Source organism: Phoca vitulina, unplaced genomic scaffold (assembly GCF_004348235.1).
Source record: "Phoca vitulina isolate PV1807 unplaced genomic scaffold, GSC_HSeal_1.0 scaffold1, whole genome shotgun sequence".
NCBI classification, from domain to species: Eukaryota; Metazoa; Chordata; class Mammalia; order Carnivora; family Phocidae; genus Phoca; species Phoca vitulina.
In genome coordinates, this window is record NW_022589704.1 from 73,201,769 (window position 1) to 73,228,107 (window position 26,339).

The 26,339-nt window shown below is 38.3% G+C and overlaps 1 protein-coding gene across 2 annotated transcripts in view; it reads right to left on the reverse strand.

Moving 5' to 3' along the window:
* Positions 1-6,494: 6,494 nt before the first annotated feature.
* GPD2 (glycerol-3-phosphate dehydrogenase 2) overlaps positions 6,495-26,339 on the reverse strand; it is a 145,436-nt gene continuing 125,591 nt past the window's right edge. For both annotated transcript variants that reach the window (XM_032410174.1, XM_032410168.1), the window contains exons 10-17: positions 21,125-21,259; positions 20,697-20,872; positions 20,017-20,148; positions 18,930-19,088; positions 13,251-13,363; positions 13,088-13,166; positions 12,800-12,898; positions 6,495-9,876 (exon numbers count right to left, since the gene is read on the reverse strand). In XM_032410174.1, coding sequence (XP_032266065.1) covers positions 9,751-9,876; positions 12,800-12,898; positions 13,088-13,166; positions 13,251-13,363; positions 18,930-19,088; positions 20,017-20,148; positions 20,697-20,872; positions 21,125-21,259 — 1,019 coding nt within the window. In that variant the 3' untranslated portion in view covers positions 6,495-9,750. The remainder of the gene's footprint in view (positions 9,877-12,799; positions 12,899-13,087; positions 13,167-13,250; positions 13,364-18,929; positions 19,089-20,016; positions 20,149-20,696; positions 20,873-21,124; positions 21,260-26,339) is intronic.

Below are 26,339 nucleotides of genomic sequence, written 5' to 3' on the forward strand. Positions count from 1 at the left end.
GGAAATAATCCATCTCTGGAAAATGTAATCAACAGTTAGTGTGCAACATAATGTAAACTGATTATGGAAAGAGGCTCCATTTAGTTTTTCCAATGTATTTTTGAAAAACAAGGTTAACTAGCAATATTTAGATGAGAGTAGCCCAGCAGGATATGGTGACTCTTAAGAACCTACAGTAATTCTATTGGATTCAATTAGGTTGAAAAAATTAAAGGTCTGTAATCCTGCTAATATTACTGTACACCCTTAGGGAAGTCACTTCCTCCCCCAACTCCATTTTGGTTGATGCATTCTGCATTTAGTTTATTCTGAACAACAATTTGTCGGATTAAAGCGACATTCCCAATTGGGTAGCAAAAAAAACCACAAAAAACAAAAAAAAACCTTTGATTCATTTATTATTTTGGAATATGTAGTGCGGGGTATTTTCCCCCAATGTACGCCTCCCATGTGCCTACATTTTCTAAAGTGTCAGGAAGGTGATCTACCATCACCTGTCTCATTAATAAATAAGTAGATGAAACAAAAATAAATTCCTAAGTTTAAACAAGTATTGACTGGGTGGTAGTAACAGTTATGGGGTTTTTCCAGCACGTCTCCTCTGAATGAGTCCTGTCTCCTCTGAATGTCCCGTCTCCTGCTATTTAAGTAAAGGCATTTTCTTATTTATTATCTTCTATTTCATCCACAAAGCACTTAAGTATCAGAGCTGCTTGGCAAAGTGACATGAGAGTGCTGTACTAAAACAGCTCGATAGAATCAAGATACTGTTTTTATTTAGGTAGTAACGTACATTAAAAGTATGATATTGACTGTTTAGCCTAAGTGCCCTAACAGCAGGAAATTAGTCATTTCTGACCTTTTATGGTTATTTCCCACTGCAGGACCAACCCGGGACGTACGTTAATAACGTCTCATTTTCTTCTTTCTGCTCAGGTGTGAAGCTAACAGTAACAAGGAAGTCCACGGGACGGGGGTCTTGCTGTCTTTATTTCTGACACTTCATTTTCTGCAACGGCCAGAAGTTGATATAGTTTGGATTAAAACAAAACCAAAACAAAAGAAACTCCTCAGTAACCGTGCAAAGTAGTTGCCAATATATTCTCAAGAGATCCAAAGTAAGTTTTTTTTTTTTTTAACCCTTAGCACACCTATAGAGTAATAAAAGCATCTATGTGGCAACAGTAAATAATCTACCACCATATAATATATACATTTCAGTGGATCTGACTTCTAATAAAATGATTTCTTTTTTTTTTTTTTTTAAAGATTTTATTTATTTATTTGACAGAGAGAGACACAGCGAGAGAGGGAACACAAGCAGGGGGAGTGGGAGAAGGAGAAGCAGGCTTCCCGCGGAGCAGAGAGCCCGATGTGGGGCTCGATCCCAGGACGCCGGGATCATGACCTGAGCCAAAGGCAGACGCTTAACGACTGAGCCACCCAGGCGCCCCTAATAAAATGATTTCTAAACTTCTGGGGAAAGAGGATATGTTCGTGGGAACATTCTAAAACAACCCTATTTCTGTGCGTGCAAATGTGTGTATTTTTTTTCCCTAACAGACCGATTCTATGTTTTGTTCCTGGTTTGGCTGCCTGCACCATTTGCAGAACTGTAGAGGACCAAGTTAAGTGGATGGCGAAGAAGCTGCGTATTATTATTACAGCTGCTGTTTTTCTAACTGCTCAAAGCACTGAGAGAATACAAAGTTTTGTTAACTAAGAGTCTCCCCCTTCCCACCTTGTGAACTCAGAAGAAGCCCTGAAAGCCCAAATACTTGTAAAATAAAATTTACTTGAAGCAAGTCAACACTTTGTATTTTTGTCCCAAGATCTGTTGCTCTCCCAGCTTTCCCTACTGAAGGTTTCCTATTAATTGGGCTCTCGGTCCAATAGTGGGCTCTCTGCCTCTGGCCTTCCCCTGTCTACCATAGCTGTGATGGTTAAAAGCTTCTCCGGTTTGTCACAGAGTTTAATATGCACCCTACATAATTATGCAGGATTCACTGTGCTATCAAACTGCAATTCAAATTAGTTCAGGATTAAAGGCACAGAACAGTACTGCTTCCTTAATTGCATTGTACTGTGCTGATCACATTCAAATACCCATTACTCATTCCCTCTGTGGAGCAATAAGTCAGGGGGATTAATATTCAGGCAGGTGACAGGGCCAAGCCATTAAAAGGCAGTTATGCAGAAAGCATGGCTGGTTTTATTCACGTTAATGAAATCAGTGAAATGAAACTGTAATAGATTTATCAAAGCTCAGATGGATTTGCTGTAAATCAGTTTGATTCAAGCAATCAAACTGGACAATAGAGATAGTTTTCAGCTCTAGCAATGGGTGTCAGAAAGCAGCATGTGAAAAGTGCTGATATTCTTCATGTATGGATTTGATATCCACCCCATGCACAGGCCTATTCCCAAACCACTGCTGCTAATTTTTTTGTCTTTTGAACTAGGTGACAGTGGCTGATAAAACATACAGCGTATCATCTTAATACAGCACTTACACTGTTTTTATTCCTCATTTTTAAGTCCCCCAGAACATCAATTCTTTCCAATTGCTGGCCAAGAAGAAAGGAAAGTTCGATAGGGCACGCAGAAATATTTCGCTGCCCCTCGGCTGCCCAGAAGAGGGAGGCCAGCCCTGGCCGGGGCATCTCCCCACAACTGACTCCAGTAGGGTCTCCCACACCAATGCCAGCAGACCACAGTCTCAAAGAGTGATGGACGGGGGCAGGAGGAGCTCTAAGAAGCTGAGAATTTACTTTTGTTCTGGGTCTAATGAAATAATTTGGTATCCATTAGAGGGCAGCATTAGAACAAAAACTGAGCACAGCAGGGGAGGTGTCCCCCTGAAGATAGACAAGTACCTTTGCGGAGGTAAACTTTTTCGACGCGGTAATATTTTCCAAGGGTAAAGCCAATGAATGGAGAAAGCTAAGGAATGGAAAAGATAGGGACAAATACTACTGTCCGAGAAAAATGACACCGAATAGCGTATGCCAATTTAGCTTTCGGAGATTTTCAGTCCACACGTTCACTCCCTCTACATTTCACCCTTTTTAGGGTTCAAGTAGAAATACTTCGGTCTTGAGCTTAATGATCTCATGAGGGTTTTGAGGGCGGTGTTTCTCAACGGAATTGCAATAAATTGTGAAACGGTGATCAGGTTCTTGTTTTCTTAAAAAGTGCATCATGGATTGTAGGTTGTACTAAAACTACTCTAATTGGTCTAATTTTTATTTATTAGAAACAAATTGTTCAAGAACTAAAGCCGGTTTTTAATGATCCAAAACAGAAATAAATGTTCTAGTCTATTAGCGTCCTATATGGAATAAATCAATATTAAAGCTAATTAACCCTTTTCAAAGGCATTTTGTCCCAGGTTTTTATTTAATGGTTCAGTGCTGCTTAAAGCATGGATCAAGCTGGATAAGCTCCATTTAAAAAATGGCCCATTTTGAAAACAGTTTAGCAGCTCACTATGACGAATATATTTATCAGGATAAACTTGACTTTTTCAACTGTATAAATAACTGACCGAAGTTCCTTAAAAGATCTGATAATAAAATAGAGATTAAGGACAAGGACAAACCTGTCCATTTAGCAATGGTCTAACATAATAGTAACTGACTTGGTTTATTGCTTTTTAAAAAATATTTATCTTTAGAAATATTCTCAATCTTTACTTTGGAGGCTGTTCCTAAGGGCAGGGGGGAGGAAGTCTCCATTTCAGATATTTCATTCCAGGCCATATGTGAAATGCAAATCTATGATTTGTCCTTTTTGGAAGAAGCCATGATTTTTTAATAGTGTTCAAACACATAGTGCAAAGCACACACCTTTCAGGACATAAATGACTACTTTGACATATGAAACCCAATGAAAATTATATACATTATTTAAGGATTTTGGCACTCTTCCCCTTTTGTTATACTAGCAAATCACAGAGTGTACTTTAATATCAAGCTATTTTTTTAGTTATAAGATAGATGATATATTTTGTACATGAATTAAATCCTTCACAGTGCCAGAGGAATTAATTTGTGATGTTATGAAAATTTGATTAGCTCGCTGTAAAATCAGAATTGTTTACCACAAGTGTCTGGATTCTGACTCTTACAGTCTTTCCAAACAAATAATGAAATGAACTGGGATGGGCGGGGGGGAGGCAGGGTAATTTATGAAAACATGGTACACCATAATTTTGCCATTTTTCTGCAATAAGGATGGCAAATGATTCATGGGATAAAATGAAATATTTCTCACTGTCATTTCAATGGATCTAAGATTTACAGCTTCTTAACTTGGATAGGAAAAACTCAAGATGCATAAAAATGAATTGTAAATCCATTAATGGTGAGGATGAAAAACAACAAGAAAAAATTCTTTTAGGAAAAGAAGAGCAAAGCTACCAGGCCACAAATGAAAAGGAAGCAGCAGCGGCTGTTTACTCTAAGACCCTTGAAGGAAGGAGGTAGTGAAGAGGGAATGCTTGCTCAGAAGAGGGCATTGAGGTCAGGTTCAAGAAAAGTGCTACGTTGATCAAGCTCATTACGTTTAGATCACTTAGACAAACAGAGGCAGGTAGCCTTTAAAGCAAAATCAGATATGCTGGGGTTGAATTTTTTAAAGATTATGAAAAATTCAGACCCAGTTTTAGAAGGTTAAAACGAGTAAAGAAAGCCTGGGACTATGAAAAAGCAGCTTCCCGATTCAAGACTCTCCTCAACCCAAACTGGTTTTTTACAGGCACTAGGGCCCCAAAACAGGAAAACATTTTTTTACAACTCCCCGCTCCTTGAGACAAGGAAAGCTAGCAGCAGCAACGAAGAAGTGAACCTGGGCTCAACAGGAGCTGCTGTACCTGGAAAATGGGACCAGAGACACTCGGCTTAAGACACCCACTAACGGGCTTGAAGGGCTCAGAAGCTGGTGAAACCAGTTGTGGCACGTGCCACGCTCTGATAATAGCCACGGTGGGTACCACGACACTCGAGCCTCCCATCTCTTCACTGAAACCACGACTACAGGATACATACCTTAACTCCGACGCGAATACGGGGAACTCACAGGGGAACCGATCCATGGTAGGGTTTACTGAACAATGCAATTCAATGACCAATGTGGAGAAGGAACATGGCCCTGATCATTTTGCTAAAGCGGTATTTTGCTTAGATCAAATGAATCTTAGGATTCTCGATCAGGGATTTAACGAAATGCGAAGGTAGTTCTTGACTTTTTGCCAAGGGTCCAAAACCTTCTTAGCACAGGACCTTGCAGGACTATCTCGGGTGTCCTCATAGCTCACATAGCTCACGTTCTGTGTGTGCATTTCACAAGTTTGGTAGTTAGACGCCTCAAATACAAAATATAGGCACAAAAGGCTCATCAACGCCATCTCCTATACAGAAATTTTCTCATTATAAGGGTGCCACATCAATTTGAAACTTAGGTTTCCTTCCTTTCTAAGTCAAATGGCATCAGGTGAAATCCGACACCGGTGATCATGCGGTGTTGCCAAAGACTGCAAATACGGATGTTAGTATCTATTTCCCTTTCTTTGACTTACCATCAATTTTATACATTTTGAAAACTGGGAGCCATGTATTTTGACAAATTTTATGTTGACAAATTTTAAAGTGCTATAAAATTCAAAAAGTTAGATCACTGGGCAATGTTTTGAGCTGCAATATATTTCTTTCCAGGCACTGAACAAACAGTTCATTGTTACAAGTCTGTCCGGGAGCCATCGCTTTGGGGTATTCTATACAATTTCAAAGAACCTTCAGAAACTCACACATGCCTTTGAGCATGCAAAACCAGGAGGCCACACATCTAAACCACAAATGGAGAATATGCTCCATATACATGTGTAAATTAAAACCTATAAAAAAACATGGGCATTATAAAATTTGTGTTAAAACTGATAACAGCTTTGCTGATTTACTGACAATGAAAATATATAGCATTTTTTCTGTCAGAGCATTTATCAACACTTGGCAACCCTGCACTAACTTGACATGTAAGATGATCAAAATGGATTATGTAATCTTTCCCATTCATTTCTATTGATTTTAGTTATGATAAAATTCATCAGTGTGCCTGGCAACGCTCAGGCTGAAAAGCTCTGGTTGACCAAGGGGAAAAAAAAAAAAAAAAAAAAGGAAAGAAAAAAAAAGAATTCAACAGAGTTGTAACAGGATGAACATAATTTTAGAATAGGACTGCACAAATACAGAAGTCGTGCCCTAAAGGCTCCAGCAACAAATTAATACAAATAATTCTGGCAGTCTCATAAAATTACATCTGTCTATGCAGAGATTCACTTTTGAGATAAAATTACAAAATTACAAGCCAGAAGAATTCATGGGTAAGGGCCATTAAAAAAATAGTTTGTGGAAATATTATCAAACTTTTTTTAAACTTCAACAGTAATCAAAGTTATTTCTCTGACTGTAAGTAACATAAAAATGCCAGTAACTGGACCATTTTAATCAGCTTTATTGAATCGTGCTTTCAGTTCTTATTCAGTTAAAAACAAGGCACATTAAATACATCTTCTTATTGCTCTATAAATGCATGCAGCTCATTCTGTATATCAAAAGTAATAAATAATGGCGATAAAACACCAAGACAGTTATAAAAATGACAACCCAGCCTCAAACACAGTATTTAACAGTCCCATCTAGAACAATAACCCAACACAATACATGAAAGCACCACATATGAAGGCATGCAGTGCGCACATCCACTCCAGCACGGCTTGTACTTGATAGTCTTTAAAAACACAGTAGGGCTTTTTTATTCCCTGAAAAGGGTTGACATAATGCAAAACAGTGCAAGTTAGAGCGTCACTGACTTCAATATTATTACATTCATATGCCAAAAATCTTTACGAATACATAAAAAAGGAAATAAGATCAATGATCATCCTTACAGTATGTTCAGTAAAAGTCACAATGAAATTTTTGTTGTTGTACAAAAGACTAAGTTACATAATATTTTGGAAAAGACAAAAGAAAGCTAAAAACTAAAGCAGAATAGGGAGCATGCATTTAATAGTAGAAATCCTAAAGTTACACTTAGTATAAATTGATTGGAAGCAAGAATATTGCAAACAGCATGAGGGCTATGAGGCAGACAACCTTGGCTTAACCAATAATCCAGCATTGTCACTATCATTAGGACTGTGGTATAGGGCTATTTAAAGGAGCATCCAGCTCTTCACCACAGATGGGGGTTCCTTCACCTGAATCCCCTTAAAGGCTCTTGAAATAAATCACCGGATCATAAAGACAATCTCTGCACCCCTCATCCCCATCCACACAGAATCATCTAGTATCACATTTGTACAAAAAGAAAAGAAAAATTCTTTCCTGCTTGGAATAGGTTTTGAAGGGGCTAATCCCTCCATTTCCTTTCCCCTTTTCTGAAATCAGGTACAGAAGCTGTGCAGGTTTAATTAAGAACTCACACAAAAATGCGGGGGTGCTTTATTCACAGTAGACTTGGAACCAGCTCACTTCCAAGATGAGTCTCTGGGATTGGTGAAGGAGCGTATGTTTTAGAATTAGCAGATTTTCAGCAAAAGCAGAGACGCTCAAAGGAAGCAAAGTGCGCTTTTCTTTGTCCTTAAAGGAACTTCACTCATAGCAAAGTGTGCACAAACCAGGCCTGTTGTACAAATACAGCTCTGCCCAGGCCAGTCAGCCTATAAAGCCGGTCCCTACTGTAATGGGTTCAGGGTTCAGGGAGGGCACAAGTTCTCGCTATCTTGACCTAACTAGAAAGAGAGAAAGAGAGAGAGCACAAATGTACTATATTGTGGTACGTCATCTGCGGTGTTTTAAAGGACAGCTTTTCTATCAAGGGTCACCGGGTTCTAAACAGTGAAACTTATCGTCTTGATAGAAAAACACTAAATTACAAAGCCACATGCTTCCAATATATATTTTTTTTAAGGCAGCATAAAATGTTCACATGTTTGGAAGAAAAACGTTCACAGTGATACCTGGGAGCATCCCTTGCTCCATTTTAGGTTTTCCTTTAGGAAGTGGCAAGTCTAAACTTCATTTAAAAACAAGTGAATGTTTTGAAGTGGGGAGGGGGTTTAGGTGGTGAGTGAACCTCCAGTGTTTACCTTATGACATCCAGGCTCATACCGCACTTGAATGAGGCAGAAAGATATTCTACAATGCTCACGTAAATAGAAATAACAGCACAAAAGTGTTTTATGTACCAGTTAAAAAAAACAACTAAGATCTCAAGTCTGTGCCATTAAAGGCTGCCATTAAATACAGGGTTATATCTCCTATTACATACACAACCTGACCTTAGAAAATAAAAAAAGCAGGTAGTTAACCTCACAAGAGGAAGCACAGTGGATAAATATTCAGATGATTGGTTAAAATGTTAGTGAAGTATTGCAAAAGCATACCAAATTGGCCCTTTAAATTCCATGTATTATTTGTTAAATTCAATCAGATTCATTTTTGTTTTTGTTTTGTGTCTCTCTGTGTGTGTGGTGGGAGAAGGGTCTGTGTGTGGGTGTGTGTTGTGTGTGATTTTTTCTTTTCTTTTTCTCTGTGGTTGAGAACTTTTCCACGGAGTCGCGAAGGAGAAAGGCTTTAAGCAACCCAAATGACCTTGACTACTGCAGCGTTGTGCCTTTTTTACAAATAATTATAATTAAAGTTAACTAAAGGTTACTTCGATCCTCTTTTACTCTCCGTTTGAAATTACCCCCCCCAAAATGATGCAATAAACTAAGCCAAAGAGGCCACGTTTGACAACAACACATGTGCCACAGTTTAGGATTTGGGGACTGAAAATCGTGCCATCGCATGTGGACATACACACACAGGTTTTTAATCCTTATTAAAAGGATTTATTACTACTGTAAGGATTTGAGAAATTTAGTCTCATCCCATTACATCCAACTTGCCACTTAAACGCTGGTTTTAAAATATGAAAAGCAAGGATCTTCCTGGCAACTATAATAGTCAAAGAAAAACCAGCAGTGACTGGGGAAAAAAACCGAATTGCTGAGATGAAACTATCAGTGTAACTTCCAGCAAATGTCAATGCTATCCTTATCTTACACCTGTGATTCTGGAAGCGTTCAGAGTTTCTCTTTGAGACTCGCTCCTGTAACCAGATCTAAACTTTGTCTTCCCTCTCCGGTTTTGCCAGTCATACCCTAGATATAAAACTGCACGGTATTGTTTGGATGGGGAAGGCAATCCATCTCAGGGAAGAAGGATCTGAGAGGTCTCCAGAAACGCTATCATTTCTATAGGTCACTCCTGCTCAGTTTCTGTTAGGAGCAAATCCTATCTACAATCTTAATGTCCAGAGCTTTGTGCACGTCACGAGAAATCTTTCCAGCTTCTTTTCAATTTCGGCCAAAATGCTCTGTCCCTAGGAGTGATTCAGAATAAATGAAGAGATGCACAAAAAGGGAGTGTGTCCAGTCTAACAGGTTACAAAATGGATGCAAAGCATTAAATCAGTGTGCATTGAAAGTGAGAAAAAAGATAAAATACACTCTTTAGAAGCTAGATTGAATGGCAAATACAAATAAAGGGTATACATCAACGTCCTAAAGCTTTGGAACGCTTCCCAGTGTTAACAAAGGCAGCTATCCATGGCCACTATTTTGGAGTGGTGTAAGTCATCTCTGGTTGTTACATGATGATTTGTTGTTCCTATGTCTGCTGGCCGTGGATTTACTGCCCAGACTCACAATCCTCCACAACTTCGGTCCACTGGAATGGGGACTCTTCTGTCGAGGTTCTCTTCGGCAGTTTTCATCAGTATCGCGAGCCGGCTTCCAGACACCCTTCCTTTCTGAATAGCACTCATCAGCTTCAAGAGAAAACAGGCAACAAGAGTCAGAAGGCAGGCATGCTTCCTCCCTTCTTCACCGCATTTTAATGGTTACCTCTGCAGCCGCAGATGCGATTAAGTGCTCCATCAAAAACCATAGCAGGTATTACAGCGCCAATAAGAAGAATACAATTTTTGAACATTTCAAAAAGGAGGAAAGGGGCAGGTATTTCAGGGCTGCCAAAACTATACCTACCTAGCAAATCAGCCTGCTTTTTAAAAGCAAATTGAATGCATCATTTTTTGCCCCTTTCATGTGCTCAGGGCACATATTTTTTTGAGCAACTCAAATATTGGAACTTTAATTTCATTTAAAAATCTGAAAAAGGAATCTCAGGGATTGAACAAAGACAAACCATGACCTATATTTAACTACTCTTTTTTAGTGTTACTGTACTTGACAACTTCAAGTCCCTTAAATCCAAATTCCTTAAAGACTTTTTAAAGTAATTTACATTTAAGTCCTTGAAATGGACCCAGAGATCTACCTTAAGAATTAAAAGCACTCCACAGCCCAGATTTTAGTTAATTCATTTTTATCCAATGGATAAAATCAGAATTAGTCTTGAAATTACATGCAGTCAGCGGGCAAAGGCCTTTAATCTGGAAGGCACTTTGCAATTATGAGCATGGGGATTTTTTTTTTCTTTCTCAAGTTGATGTGGTTTTAACTATTTGCTTTTCTTGATCTCACTTCCCCAATCTTTTGTATTTATTTATTTGAAAAAGAACTGACTTAGCCATTCATCAGGAAAAATTCTCAAAATATTTTTAGGGTTATACTCTTTAGCCTTCAGAGATACATTTCTTAAAAATGGCTCTGAATATGAGTCAGAGGCATCTGCCAAGGGGCTGGATCAGAATTTCATGACCTTATTAAAAGCTGTTTCACAAACCATTGCTTATTAAAGATGGACTCCTACATGCAGAGCGTCATTAGAGCCCAAACCTAAAAATAAAGTCATGTAACCATGCAACATCTGTAGTGATCCTTCCATGATGATTAGTGAAAAAAACAGATCTATATTAAAAAAGGTGTTTAATGGGATAAACATGGGCTCTTTATGTTCAGAAAAGAAAAATATTTTATTCAAAAAAAAACCCCAACCCTGAAAAACATACTTTACATCTGACAAATGGTATAACATAAAGAATGCTGACATCTAAAGACAGAACAATTTATTGTTTATTGTTATGGCTATGGTTCCATGAAGACCTTCTAAGTTTATCGGAGCTAACAAAACTGATAGAGCTAGAGTTTCTTCTTGATCCATAAACATTATATGATGTACCGACCTTTAAAAATTCAGTTTTCTTTAAACATTACAAGTATCTTGAAACCATATTACGAGAAAACAACAACAACAACAACATTTGGGTGTGAATATATTTCATGAGAAATACTTGAAAATTACACTGTGTATTTGTACTTAGTAGAAGCATGAATAGTCCCTTTCATTTAGAAGTGGACAAGAAATAATTATTGAAAAACTCTACAAGGAAACCTGCAGATGGTTTAAATTATTTTCTATGTGTTTAATTCTATTGCACTCAAGAAAATGACTTAAAACCCAAACCACATAGCATATCCATAAAATTAGATTCTTATTGTTTCTAAAACTCCAGATCTTTCAACCCTAAATGCTGTTGTTTATTTACAAAATGCAGGAAATGAAGCCTAAGCTATTTCTTTTAAGAAAAGTTTTTTAAAATTCTGAGACAAACAATAAAATATTCTCGAGAAAAAGCTAGACCAAAAAAAAAAAATTTATTAAATGGTTTCTAATTTCCCAGCATATATTTTAAACTCCATTTCAAATGTGCACTTAGTTAAACAGTAAGCTAAAGAACTAAACATTCTTTTTTGTAATGCTGGACACAACCTGTGAAAATTTTCTGCATTTAGATTCAACAATGCTCTTATCTAGAGCTCATCTCCAGAGAGACAATTACCATTTCCTTTGCCTTGATATTGTTTGTTTAACTTGACACAGTGAAGAAAGGGCTCACATTGACCAAAATCCCCAGCATTAATTTATTTCATGTTCAGCATTCATCATTGCCAGGGTGCAAGCAAGACCTGGCATTCATTTGAAATACCTGCCCAAGAAGCACTGCGGAAAAAACCTGGCCGCTTGGAAACCAATACATTCTTCATACGATCAGAGTCCTATGGACGGCTGCAAATAACGCATGGGTTTATTAAATTTCTTTCTTTTAAGGAACTTTTAAGGAATGATGTGCAGGTTCCAGTTTGAAGTTGGAATAACAGAATTTACTCCCTTCACGGTTACGATGAAACAAGTGAGCCTTGGGAAAGTGGAACAATGGAAATAGAAATGCTTGAATTATAGGGTCTTGACCCCAAAATACAGGTTTCCTTTCTTTTGCTTTTCAGGTTCTTTATGATGTAAGAATATTATAATTACATTTCAGGGTCTCTAGTAAATACCGTCAAATCAGTACAACTAGGATTTTTTTTTTTAACTTCATAAAAAAAAAATTACTTTCCACATTAGAAATATGGGTGTGAGTCTTTTGAAGCAGAGAAAGCATAGTCTGGCAGTGGTAATCCATGGCCTATTTCTCTAAAAAGCATACTTCTTATTCAGCCCTTTAAGCCATAATTAACTTGGATTTCATCTAAATTGCCCAACACAACAGAATGTCTTAGAAGAAAAAAAAAAAAAAAAACAAGAAAGAAAGAAAGAAAGAGAAAAGAACATGCACCATGCAGAGCCTGATCCTTGAGGGCAGACAGAGGCAACCCTTGCTGGCTTCAAGGCTTCTTTTTTTCAGAATGAAGTGACAACCATGTGGACTTAAGAATCCATTCTCGAACAGTCATTCACAACCAAAAGATAAAAAGCAAATACACGTGTTTCCCCTCACCACAGCTCACCTGCAAAAACTCATTGAGTTCAACCTGTCCATTTTTGTTCAAATCTACTTCATTCAGAATTTCATGTAGTGTATTCTCATCCATTTGGATGTTGATACTCTAAATAAAAGGAAAGCACAAAATAATAAGGTTTAATTAAAAATGATGCATACCCTTTTATTAATGCTACCAACCTTTCAAAAATTACAGGAGAAAGTTACTTACAGAAAGCATTAGATGCAGAAAAATGATCTAATCGAGTTTTTATGTTTTTCTGCTAGCAAAGATATTGAACCAAAAAAAGATTACCTCTAATACACGCTGAACATCAACAATGGTAATAAAGCCCTTTTGGTCTGCATCAAACTTATGAAATCTCTTCTTGTACCTGGAACACAACATTGAACATTGGAAAAATATACCTACATGGGTCAAGTCAGAACAGAGAAATATGGAAACTTATTAGAAGTACCTGTCGATGTCGGAAGGCAGGAGGCTAATTTCAGAGTGATCTGTTAACTGTTCTGATCGAGATTTATAGCCCATTTCATAATACAGAAACTTCCTGGCTGTTTCAAGTTCCTCCTAAAACATAGGCATACACAAAGTTCAAAGATTTATGGAAAGAATTATTGATTTTTTTTCTCCTTTTTTTTTCCTTCCTCACTTTTCTGACCAGCACAATTTTTTATTTCTTCCAGTTTTACTGAAGTATAATTTATATTCAATAAAATGCACCTATTTTAGATATGCAGTTTGATGTATACTCTACCACGATCTAGATATAGAACATTTCTATCATCCTAAGAAGCTTCCTCGGGCCCTTTTTTTCAGTTGATCTGCTAGCCTCAGGCCATCACTGATCTGCTTTTTGTCTCCAGAGTGTTTTTGCCTTTTCTCAAGTTTCACATAAAAGGGTCCATATAGTATGTAGTGTTTTGTGTCTGACTGCTTTCACACGGCACAATAATTCTGAGATTCACTCACGTCGCCTGTTTTAATATTTCGTTTCTTTTTCCTGCAGAATATTCTCACCCAGTATCGTCTAACCAAATCTAGAAAACCCAATCCTTGTGGTTTGGTGACAAAGCAATTAAAGGTGGCACACACGGTCATTGACAGACATCATGGGATTAGCTACTCTGAAGCTTTGTCACAAGGATGCTGAGAGTTGGGTGGAAGTTACAGAGTCACGAGAAGAAACAAGCTCTCTGAACAGTTACTCTGACACTTGCCACTGTCCACAGCCTCAGCAGATAGTAACTATTGTTGAGAACATTGTCTTTCTTAGTTTTTCATGGCACTCTCCTGCCGGCTTACAGCTTACAAACCGTCTTTTTCCTTCCTTTCCCTTTTTGGAATTTTGTACTACATTTGCCCACCTTCTGTCTTCTGGTTCTGTTCTTATTTGCCACAATATTTTAAAGCTCAACGGTAGTTAAATAATCCCATCTGCAAATTCTCTGAGTACCCAAAGATATCATTTTTCTGGGCTGGCATATAAACTCATTTAGAGCAGTCTCCTATTTGAATATCTATTTCCTCTTACCAATATTTATTTTGCTCTTTTCACACTGAAAACCGTTCTCCTTGACACAAAAGAAGGAAAGAAATTTGGTATTAAACTCTGAGTTGAATTGTTCTCCCTTTTCTCCAGCATTCAAAAATATGGTGCCAGTCACTTTAAGCAATGATCTAGGTTAAGCCTTACATGTATTCTTTTTGGTTTTTTTAAAATTTATTTTTGGTGTCCTTAGCATTTTTTCCCCCAACCTTTAGTCAACTCCTGACACTATTCTATTCCTACATCCACATTAGTCCAGGATACCCTTTCATTGTGGAGCACTTGTCTTCCATCTATTTTAAATGTGGTGTTTATCGGCTGGCTTTGTTCTGAGTCACAGTCCCGTTTCTTCACTTGCTGCCCCTTTTTCCTCCTCATAAGAATCAATTTTGAAAGAATTTCTTTTGGTGAGTCTCTCTCAATTGACTTAAGTGGTCTTCTCTTTAAAGTCTCTCAAGGAAATGTATGTTTTATCTGAAGATATAATGCTATGTTTATCTGAAGGTAAAATGCTATGGCAGCATTTTCCAACATGCATCCTGAGTAGTACTAGTCTCCCTCCCTCCAGTCTTTCCAAAGAGGGAGAGGTGGGTCCGTCTCTGAATAAGTTCCCTTTTGGAAACTGACAATGCACATAGGCATTCGAAAGGCACCAAATCATCTGTGCTAAAGAAAATGGTTTCGTTTGTTGAACTCAGAATTTCCCAAATTCTTCTGTCCATGTAGTCGTCTTTTGATTTACACCTTGCGGAGCACAATTTGGCAATGTCCCATTCTCTAAATGTCCTCACCAACTCCTCTATGAATCCCCAGTTCCCCTAGACAATGTCTTCTTCCCTAATCAGTTCTTCCAATGCGGTTGGATTCGATCTTGAGTAGCTGTTCTCTAAATCTTTCTCTCGATTTTGAAAAGAGACATACATTTCTGAGGTATATATTCGGTTGTAACCACTCAATTAGATTTCAAGATCCTTGAAACTATGAGCTATTTATTATTCCCCTAAAATATTTGGTATAATGCTCAGTATACAAGTCACTCATTAAGTATTGACTGGTAAAAACAACCACAATTCATCTACAGAGAGTTATTTATCACCTTGTTCTGCTTTCACTTTTGCAGGTTAAATAATCCCAATGCTTTTAACCTTTTCTCAGAAGTCCAGCTATCTAACCTTTAATTCTTTTTTTCTTTCTCCTTTGTTCTCTCTAGACTGTCCACAGGTCTCATTAATACTCCTACAGCTCAGATACTAGATAATAACTTTAGGTCTTTTATTTCTCTTACTTTGTTGAGGGGGATGGGAGAATATTTCTGAGCACACAAATCTACTCATAAAACTTGAACTGAATGAAGTTAAATCTAGTTTCCTCAGGAGGGCCAAACACAGCCAGTTTACAGAATTTTCTTCTTCCTTCCTACCTCCTACAGCCTGAATTCCTGGCACCAGCTATCTTCCTGCATATTCAAATCTTTCCAACCATAATTTTTACAGGAACACATTATCCCCAATCTTTCTATATGGTAACAAAAAAAAAAAAAAAATGATTGGCATTAGCAAAGGAACAAGTTTCACTCTTGGGTTGTCTCTGTATGCGGCTTTAGTCCATGAAATCAAAACTCAACACTGGAAGAGCTACAACCAGTTCTGCCAAAGCAGAGGCACCAGGCCAAGGTGGGGAAAGCGCATGCCCTGAAATCAGAGCACCTGGTTTCGGCCCCCGTTCCACAGTTTACTAAGTGTCTGAACTCTGACTGGACTTACTCCCTGAGCCTGTGTTCTCAACTATAAAATGGGGGTAAAGGTTACCTCTGACAGGCTTGTGGTCAGATTAAGGACCTCTTCAGCCAGTGACTTCTGCTATCAGTACACTACAAACATTGCATTAAAATTACTACAGGAAAATTTTTTAAAATGTAGGGCCATGGTTTCACGCCTGAAGACCCTGAATCTGATAGTCTAAAGTCACGCCTCAAAATCTGTTCTTTTCCCTACATTTCCAGGTGACTCTGATATGTAACCACCTTTGGGAATCTACACCAGAATGAGAATGTTTTAAGGACAGGATCTATGCCCAATCCTTCCTTACACCTTCCACATAGGACACAGATGCGCAGTTATGTCCATTCATCATGGACAGTTATTTATTTAGGGCCTATCATGGCTGGCACTGAGGTTACAGAAACAAAGCAGATCATGTCCTCTCCTTTGGAAAGCTTATTTCCTGGATGAGAGGCAGATGACAAATAAACAAACAACTAAATACATGGTATATCAAATGGGAACAGATGCCAAAGAGAAAAATGAGGTAGGGAGAGGGATAGGAAGTGAAGGGATAGGCCATGAGGGTATCTAGGAAAGACCATTCCAGGCAGAGGAACCAGCAGGGCTTAAATAAGGAAGAGCAACTCAACTTGTGGGGAGTGAATGAATGGGAAGTCCAGAGGGATCAGAAAGGTGGTGGCCAGATCACAGAGACCTTGTAAACCACTGTCATGACTTTGGCCTTACACTGAGTAAAACAGAGGGTGTTTCGGCAAAGTAATTGTTAATTATCAGCCCTCATCTTACTAGTCTATCAGCATCATTTGATACAGTAGATTACTTTCCTCTTCTTGAAATATTTTCTTCCTCTCCTTCTGGGAAACAACTCTCTCTTCAGTCTTTTCACACTTTCTCCAACCTCGCTAGCTATCACTTTGCCTTTCTCAGGGAGTCTTCCTTATCTACCCAACTTTTAAACTCTGGAGAGCTCCAGGGCTTGAACAACTTGCAGTTATCTAACTACACAAACTCCCTATGTGAGCTCATCCAGCGTGATGGCTTAAATACCAACTCAAATTTACATCTTTACTTCAGACCTCCCCTCTGAACTTCATTTGGACTGATATATCCACCATATCCAATGATCTGGCTTATGTTTTAATAGAATCACGTAAGAACACTGCCTTGTGGGAAGGAAGCTTTTATAATAAACCATGGAAGAAATGCTGGTAGCTGGAAACAGGGTGATATTAAGAAGGGGTTGAATTCAAGCCATTATTGGAAGATAAATATGATACAGTTTGCTGATGGATTCAGATCAAGGATGATATTAAGATTTATGCCTAAGGAACCAAAAGGTGGAATAGCTATTTTTGACATGGAGAGGTTAGTAGTTGTAGTAGTAGTAGTGAGTGCTGGTGGTGGTGATGTTGGTGGTGGTTCACATCCCAAACAGATGGTGCTATGGACTGAACTGTTCCCCCCAAAATCCATATGTTGAAGCCCTAACCCCCAATGTGATGGTATTTAGAGACGGGGCTTTGGTGAGGTCATTAGGTTTAGATGAGTCTTGAGAATGGGGTCCCCCTTCCTCCCTCTCTCTCCTCCATACGAGGACACAGCAAGAAGGCAGCTCTCTGAAAGCCAGGAGGAGCCCTCTTACCAGAACCCAACCATGCTGGCACCCTCATCTCAGACTTTTAGCCTCCAGAATTGAGAGAAATGAAGGCCTGCTGTTTAAGCCACCTAGACTGTGGTATTCTGTAACAGTAGCCTGAGTAGATTAAGACAGAGAGGATTCCAGAAAGTAGTTCAAGAAGAAGGGAGGAGTCCACTGTGTCAACGCCACTAAGTGAGTGAGTAAAAGGAGGACCAAGAACTGACAAGTGTATTGAGCAACATGGAAGCCACTGGTGAGCATGATCAGAGCTACTATAGCAAAGTGGCAAAAACAAGCTTCAATGGAATGGGTTCAAGAAAGACTGGGGGATGGGGCGCCTGGGTGGCTCCGTCGTTAAGTGTCTGCCTTCGTCTCAGGTCATGATCCCGGGGTCCTGGGATCGAGCCCCACATCGGGCTCCCTGCTCTGTGGGAAGCCTGCTTCTCCCTCTCCCACTCTCCCTGCTTGTGTTCCCTCTCTCGCTGTCTCTCTCTCTCTCTGTCAAATAAATAAAATCTCAAAAAAAAAATCTTTTAAAAAAGAAAGACTTGGGGGGTGAGGTACGGAACCAATGCGCACAGAAAGTATTTTTCCTATAAATACACGAAAATGTCTCTGCATATTATAACAATTTGATTTAATTAAAATCATGAAAATCTTCTGTTTATTACAACAAGCCCAGGGCTGTAAATGTGGGCATCTGAGCATCATTGGCTTTTTAAAAATTTGGATATAAATATAAAATTCCAAATGACACAAATCAATAAGCATTTAGTGGTCAGGCAATAAAACCACTATTTCCTGCCAAAGGCAAATTTGCACAAGTGTGAATTTCACTAGAGAGTACATTCTAAAAGTGTTCTCAATGAAAACCAGAAAAGGTTCTACCCACAATCATTATTATCCTACTTTTTCAGGAAATATGACCACAAATTTAAGAGTTTTTTTCTATAAGGTATTTTCCAGAAACAACCAACACATTTTGGAATCAGAATATCTTTCCAGTTTCCTAAGACCTAGCAATATTAAACACACACCCCCTCCACGCAGAAACTGGCAAGAAATCAAAAGTTCCCATTGAAAACTATGCTAGCCTCTACTAACAGACCAAGACATGACATGTTTATAATAGGAACTGTGGTTTTAAAGACTTCTATATAATACCTCTTTTTTATAATCATCCCAATTCAGTTCTCTGCCCATCAGTTCAACAATCCTGGGCAGGGCTTCCTCTGCTGCCTGGACATTTAGGAAGGCCAGGCGAGTCCGCCGTGAAATCATATCCACTGCTGTGCAGGCATACTCCTTAATCCCATATTTCACCTGAGTTGAAATTAAAATTATTAGCGTGGGCCTTTTTTTTTTTTTTTTAAAGAAGAAATAACACTTCACTTAAAAAAAAAATTCACACTTAGGGAAAGTGACATTGTTCTTTATACACTCTTGTTTTCTAGCAGGCATGAGACAAATAATGACATCATACAAGTTCCCTGCCCATCTGCCAAAGAAGGTTTGTAAATTGGGACAAAATGGAAAAGAGTTGATGCTTTCTTCCTGAATTGACCCTGGCACAAACATGCACACTGCATCGTTTCCCATTTACCATCCACAGTAATCACTTACCTCTTTGCTTATACATCACATGGATGTTAATTTACATGGCCAAGTAGGCAAAGAACGAGTATGAAAAAGTATAGTCTCATCTCTTTAGGCTGTCCAGAGTTTTCTGTCTCAAGAGTACCCAGAGGACAGAAGGCTTGCGGTCAATCAACAAGCAAATGCTTACTGGACACTCGTGCTTTAAAAGTACAATGAATCATAAATAAATACAAAGTGTGGTCTCTGGTTTCACAAAATGTAGAAACTTGATGAGAAACAAAATTTCAATCTTTGGGAAGTTAAGTGCAAACCAAGATATGTCAACGGCCCACAAGTGAGTATAAACTTGAAGAGTTACAAATTTACAAAAGAGGCAAACAACTGAGAAGTCACAAGACTTGGGATAACTCTGTGGAGGAGGAAGAAATAGATATTTTCTAATAACATCATTACCACTGTCAATATCACTTCAGATTTAACATTTAAATTTATAAATGAAGGGATCTGGGCTGGGCAGACATTTTGCTAAAGGCTCTGGCTGGCAAATGGACATTAACATTTAGTCATATATAATTTTTCAAGATGATGACAAATGAACAGGTGACCAGCATCCCATAGCAGACAGGAAATTCCCACGTAGCCATTCACATACCTCGGCTTCAATGTATGGAAATTCTGACACAAGACGCACGCCAACGATGGGCCACCTTTTTCCGGTTACACTTGCCATTTTGGCCACCTCAAAAGCCTTGTCACCATAGGTGGTGGCAAGATGCTGTGCCACCTAGGGAAACAAAACTGCATTAGGCAGGTACTTTGAATATCAATACCGTCTAGGCATGAAGCAAAAAATGCACATGCTTATCCTGTCAGTTTTTCACAGCCCGTAACTAATAGTTCCAGGAGAGTATTAGATTTTGATTTTGTGGGAGGAAACCACTTGTGCTCTGAATGCTTAGGCCAGCACTAACTCTGCCATGCATGTGTCAGTGTATCAGTGACTGATGAAGCTTCGGCTTCACTCTGCCCCCAGTGTTACTTCTGAAGAACAGCCTTCCATACCCTCGAGACAGAAAGAATGTGGGATGATGCTCTGTTTGCGGAGGACAAACCAAACCAACCCCAGACTTTAAAATAGAAACTAGTATGTGCATTGCTTTTTAGGCAACTGAAGAAAAGTCTGATCAGCTTTTTTCCTTAGTTCACTTCCACAGCATGCAGACAGAAACGAGCCCAGCAAAAGGAAATTCTAAATCAGGGAGGCCTCCTGGTTGCCAATTCTGTTTGTGGCAACAGTGAGATGAGGTGAAGAATAGGATGATGCACACCCACCTCACTTTCAAGCCCATAATCCTGGACAAGCCTAATGTAGAGTGTGGGGCTCCAATCTTTGCCCCCTTGAAGGAAAAGCCCAACTGTTCTGCTTGGTCCTGCTTTCAAATTGTGAGCCTTGATAGCAGCATTTATGGTATCTTCTGCCATAGATCGATACGTTGTCCACTTTCCACCTATAAATAATTTGATAAATAATTCATTACGTTACCATCCTTATTTTTCTTATGATGACCCATTTGCCAACTGATTCATAGCAAAATTCACCTGTTGTTTAAAAACAAATATGGCAAAGCAATGTGTAAGACTTTACTCAGACTCATCAAAAAAAATTCTCCGTTCATTAGCATCAAGAGAGATTCTGGTGTGACAGTGTAACTCGGGGTCCTATCTAAAGCACACCCAAAACACAAGGTGCTACGCCATACCTGCTATAGTGATGAGGCCACTCTCACTGATATCCACGACATGATTTCGGGAGATGGACTGAGTATCTGCAGACTTGGGATCAGTAACAAGGGGACGGATACCACTCCATGCTGCCAGGACGTCCCCTCTTCTCACTGGGAAGAATCAATGGGAAGGGTGAAGAGGATGACCTAAAGATATTTCAACAAAACTCTGAAATAGCTAATAAGCAGGAGAGAATTCAGGAAAAGGAACACATGAATACAGGCTTTGAAAGAGAGAAGAAGCCCTTAAATATAACAACTAAGTGAGTGGATAAGTACAACAAAAACTCAAAGAATTATTTGGTTACAAAGATAATCTGCACACACACACAAAAAGCAAATAACCTGAAAATCACTGACACTGATTCCTACCAAAAGAGGAAACAAAAGGAACACATGTTACTAACCCTCAGCTGGAAGGATCTAGAACAGTTGAAAGGAACAACAACAACAAAGTAGAAACAAAACAAAGACAAAGGGATAGATTCGTGACTTGTTACATTTCCTCCTAGAATATACCTAGCTCTCTCTTCTCAGAAAGGACAAAGATCCTTACTAAACAAACAAGCTTGTAACAGGATATTTTCTCCCCTCATCAATGCTACCCTCTTACTGAGCATTTATAGTAGGCCTAGGCTTGTCAAAGCACTTGATATACACATTTCATCTCATTTAATTTCACGAAGACCCATAGCATCAGTTATTATTATTCTCACCATAGAAATGAGAAAAAAAAAAAAAACCTGAAAAAGTTTAACCACCTAGCCCAAAGCAAACATCTTATAGATGCTAGAAGAGCATAAGAACCCAGTTCTTCCTGATTATAAAGTTCATATTCTTACCCACTAAATGTACTATCTTTCAACTCCTGACAATCTCTTTTCCCCCCTTATCCCACTATCCTTATAACTGCCTCAAAAATAGGTATACTGGCTCCTCCCAGTTTAGGCACACCATATTTCTGTTACAGTGTATGGAAGGTCTTTGAATATTGAAGATCCCATGAAATTTCTCTTACACTCTGTTAGAATACAATTACCTCTCTATATCAAGAACTGATGGACTCAGTAGAATTGGACAACTGTTGCAGAGTACTCATTACTGACCTAAAAACGGATAAGGAGAATAGCCTAGTGGCGGTTCTGGTGCACCATGAGGCGCAAGGGCAAGGGCAAGACCCAAGGCAGAGTTTTCAGAATCTACTCTTCTTTATCCAGATCAGCTTCAGGAATGGCTTAGTCCTTTTCTTCTCCACTCTCCACAACAAGGAGCTGACCACATGCACCAACCCAAGAGTTGCCAAATGATGTAGATGATGAGGAAGTGAATGCTTACCTGGTCCTGCTGCACTTACTTGTATAGACCAATTAATCTAACCCTGGATAACAGAGGAGTAAGTGCAAGTTTGCTCTGACCATGACTTGGGATCAGGTGTTACCTCCTTCATCTTATTCCCAGCCATGACCTTCACTGACGAAAAGTTCACTATCTTTAGAACATCAAGACAATGGGAAAATTGGATATCCACATGCAGAAGGATAATCTCAAAGTGAATGAAAGACCTATACATAAAAGCTAAAACTATAAAACATTTAGAAAAGAAGTATGGGGGAAAATCTACATGTCATTGGGTTTGGCAATGATTTCTTGAATATGATGCCAAAGGCATAGGTAATATAACATAATTATAATAAAAAAAAAGATAAAATGGACTTCTCAAAATTAAAAACTTTTGTGCTTCAAAAGACATTATCAACAGATGGAAAGGCAACCCATGCCATAGGAAAAAATATTTGTAAATTATATCTCTGACAAGAAGTTAGTATCCAGAATATATAAGAACTCTTAAAACTCAATAACTAAAAAAGACAACCTGAGTGAAAAATGGGCAAAGGCTTTTAAGAGATCTTTCTCCAAAAAAGATATACAAATGGCCAAAAAGCACATAAAATAGTGCTCAATATCACTAACCATTAGAAAAATGCAAATGAAAACCACAATGAGATACACCTTCATATCCATTAGGCTGGGGTTATTATAAAAAGCTAAAAAACAGAAAAAAACAGACATTGGTGAGGATGTGGAGAAACTGGGATAGCCTTATGCACTGCTGACGGGAAAGTAATATGATGCAGCCACTATTGATAAGTGTATGGCAGTTCCTCAAAAAATTCAACATAGAATTACCATATTATCTAGCAATGACAATTCTGGGTACATACACACCCCAAAGAACTGAAAGCACACAAAAAAAATTGTACCCTTCCATGTTCATAGCAGCATCATTCATATCAGCCAAAATATGGAAGTAACCCAAGTGACCACCAATAGATGAATGGTTAAACAACATGTGGTCTATACATAGAATGGAATATTATTCAGCTTTGAAAAGTAAGGGAATTCTGACACATGCTACCTTGAAGACATTATGCTAAGTAAAATAAATCATTCACAAAAGGACGAATATTGGCTGGTTCCATTTATATGAGATACCTAGCGTAGTTAAATTCATAGCGACAGTAAGCAGGATGGTGATTGCCAGGGGGTAGGGGAGGTGGGTATGGGAGGTTAGTGTTTAATGGGTACAGAGTTGAGGAGAATAAAAAAGATCTGGAGATGGACAGTGGCAACGGTTGCACAAAAATGTGAATGTATTTAATGCCACGGAACTGTATGCTTAAAAACGGTTAAAATGACAAAATGATAAAAATTAACCATAATTTTTAAAAAATCAAGACAAAAGGAAAAATTAGCACATTTCGAGTCTCAGCAGATTAAGGAAATATTTTACATGTAACTTATAAATATCAGGACTCTCACCAGCCAATACCATGCCCAAACTTCATCCAAATTAAAATATCTCATTCAGGGGAGCACAGTTTTGTGAGCAGAGGACAGTGTGGATGTCAGATCCCACTCAGTCCTTGGGAGTGTGCCCTTGTACAGTGAACCTCCTGTGTTTATACATGGCACCACCTGAAAAGTATCTAGAAAATATCTAGCCGACTCTATCGAAAGAGTCACAAAGACTCCTTGAAATGACTGGAATAGTCAAAAAAAATTTTTTTTAAGGTGTCTAACCAAGTACGGGGGAAAGACCCTAAAAAACTATATTGAATGACAGATCATCCCTCCATCTTGACCTCAAATGAAAAAAAAAAAAAAAAAATATATATATATATATATATATATATATATATATATATATATATATATTTCTGGTAAAGATAAATTCATCTATGGTAAATCTGGCATATTTTAATATAGCTCCTTGAGGGCCACACTCTTAACATGACACATGTCTACAGTGGTGTTTAATCAAATCCATATCTAAACACCGCATCAGAAGCAAAGGAAGAGGAAACATCATAAGCTGGTGCAGAAAGCCGAGGGCTTCCAGTCTTGTTAATTGGAGACCTACAGAGTCTCAATGCAAGGTTCCATTTCTAAACCTGCCCTTCTGATATGTGTATTCTCTTAATTAAGTTTATCCTGATGGCTTCCATGGAATGAGGGTTAATTCTTGCTTCATGCAATTCCACAAAAGTCTTGTGAAACGTCCACACAAATCATGCAATGTTTTAATCTTTACAAAAAACCTAACTAGGAAATTACCACTATTTTCCATTAGAGTTCAAATAGCCCTCTGAGTCAAAAATAAAACTTAGCCAACCACACAGAACGTCACTGTGGTCACCACAGTCTGCCGAGCATGTTTGTGAAATTCCTTAGGTAGCCACACTGATCAGGAATTTGGCTTCAACTCTTAAAGCCCTCTGACTGATTTTAAAATTATCTGATGGAAAATTAGACTCCCCAGAGTAAATCTGAAGCATATGCAAATAGTCTCTCTGGCAAATACTTTGCCTTTTCTGGTATAACAGGCAGAAAAACACACCTGCAAAATTGTGTTGTCTAAAACAAAAAGACTGAACTAAAATATCCAAGGTTTCCCTTCACAGAGGAATATTAAATAAAACATTATGGATACTGATACCATTTTTAATCCTTACTCTTGAAATTGATACTCAAAAAAAGAAAAGAAAACGCTACCAGGAAGAGTTTATAATGTGTTAGGAAACTTATTTTATAGTTTAGCATTCAGCTCTTTAACCCCAGAATTATATCAGATGAATGTTGGGATTAAATTTATCTAAAAAGACACATGTCAGGATAATCAAATTTTAAATCATATTTAAAATATGAGTCAGTCTTTATGGTCTGCAGGATTTTTATATTATTAGACCAGAGGGTGGTTGGATCAGGTTATCTAACAGTTTTCTCCCAACCTTAAGATCTAATGATTTTTGTGGATTATTCAAAATGCTATTTCCTGCTGAGGGATAAAGTGCTTGTATCTCTCCACCACTGAAATTAAGTAATGACCGATCAGGGCCATAGGCATAATCTATGTCCATAGGGCCGAGCATGGCTAAGCACATAAAACATGAATTCTAACCTCTTGTATAAAAGACAGCAACTAACTGAACTAACATGTTTCTCCCCTTATCACCTATTCACCCACAGTGGAAACCTTGCACACTGTTAAACAAACCCTAGTTAAAGTTCTTTGAAGAAAGAGATTCAAAAGCAGTAAGCAGAATAGAGAATCGTTAAGCTATCTCTTCATTCTGCCCGAAACTGCTGCAGCCACATTGGCTGGAAACAACCCCAGGATTAAGCCAACTTGGAGGGTGACAGAGTGAAGAGAAATAAGGACCGTGTACCTTAGACATTGCAGAATCACGGAATTTCTCACCTCTTGAGCCTTCTTATATCTGGAGGGTTCTTTTCTTTTTTACAAGATAATACATTTATTTTATAAAACAAAAAAATACAAATTCAATGACTCCCTCAAATCGAGTATTTCCTTCTCCAAAAGTGTATATAAATATATCTCGATTCCATAGAGCAGCTCTGTTCCATAGACTTTTCTGCAGTGCTGGAAATGCTCTACCTCTACACGCCCCAATTCACTCGCTGCTAGCTGCACGAACCTATGAAGCACTTGAAATGTGGTTCATATGACTGAGGAACTGAATTCCAAATTTTATTTAATTTTAACTAATTAAAAATGAAATAGCCACATGATATGCACATGCATGGGCTATGATATTAAACCAGGCAGCTCTAGAATAAAAATCCCCAAGCAGTAGATCTCACACTTGTCCTGGTAGATCATCAAGCCGGA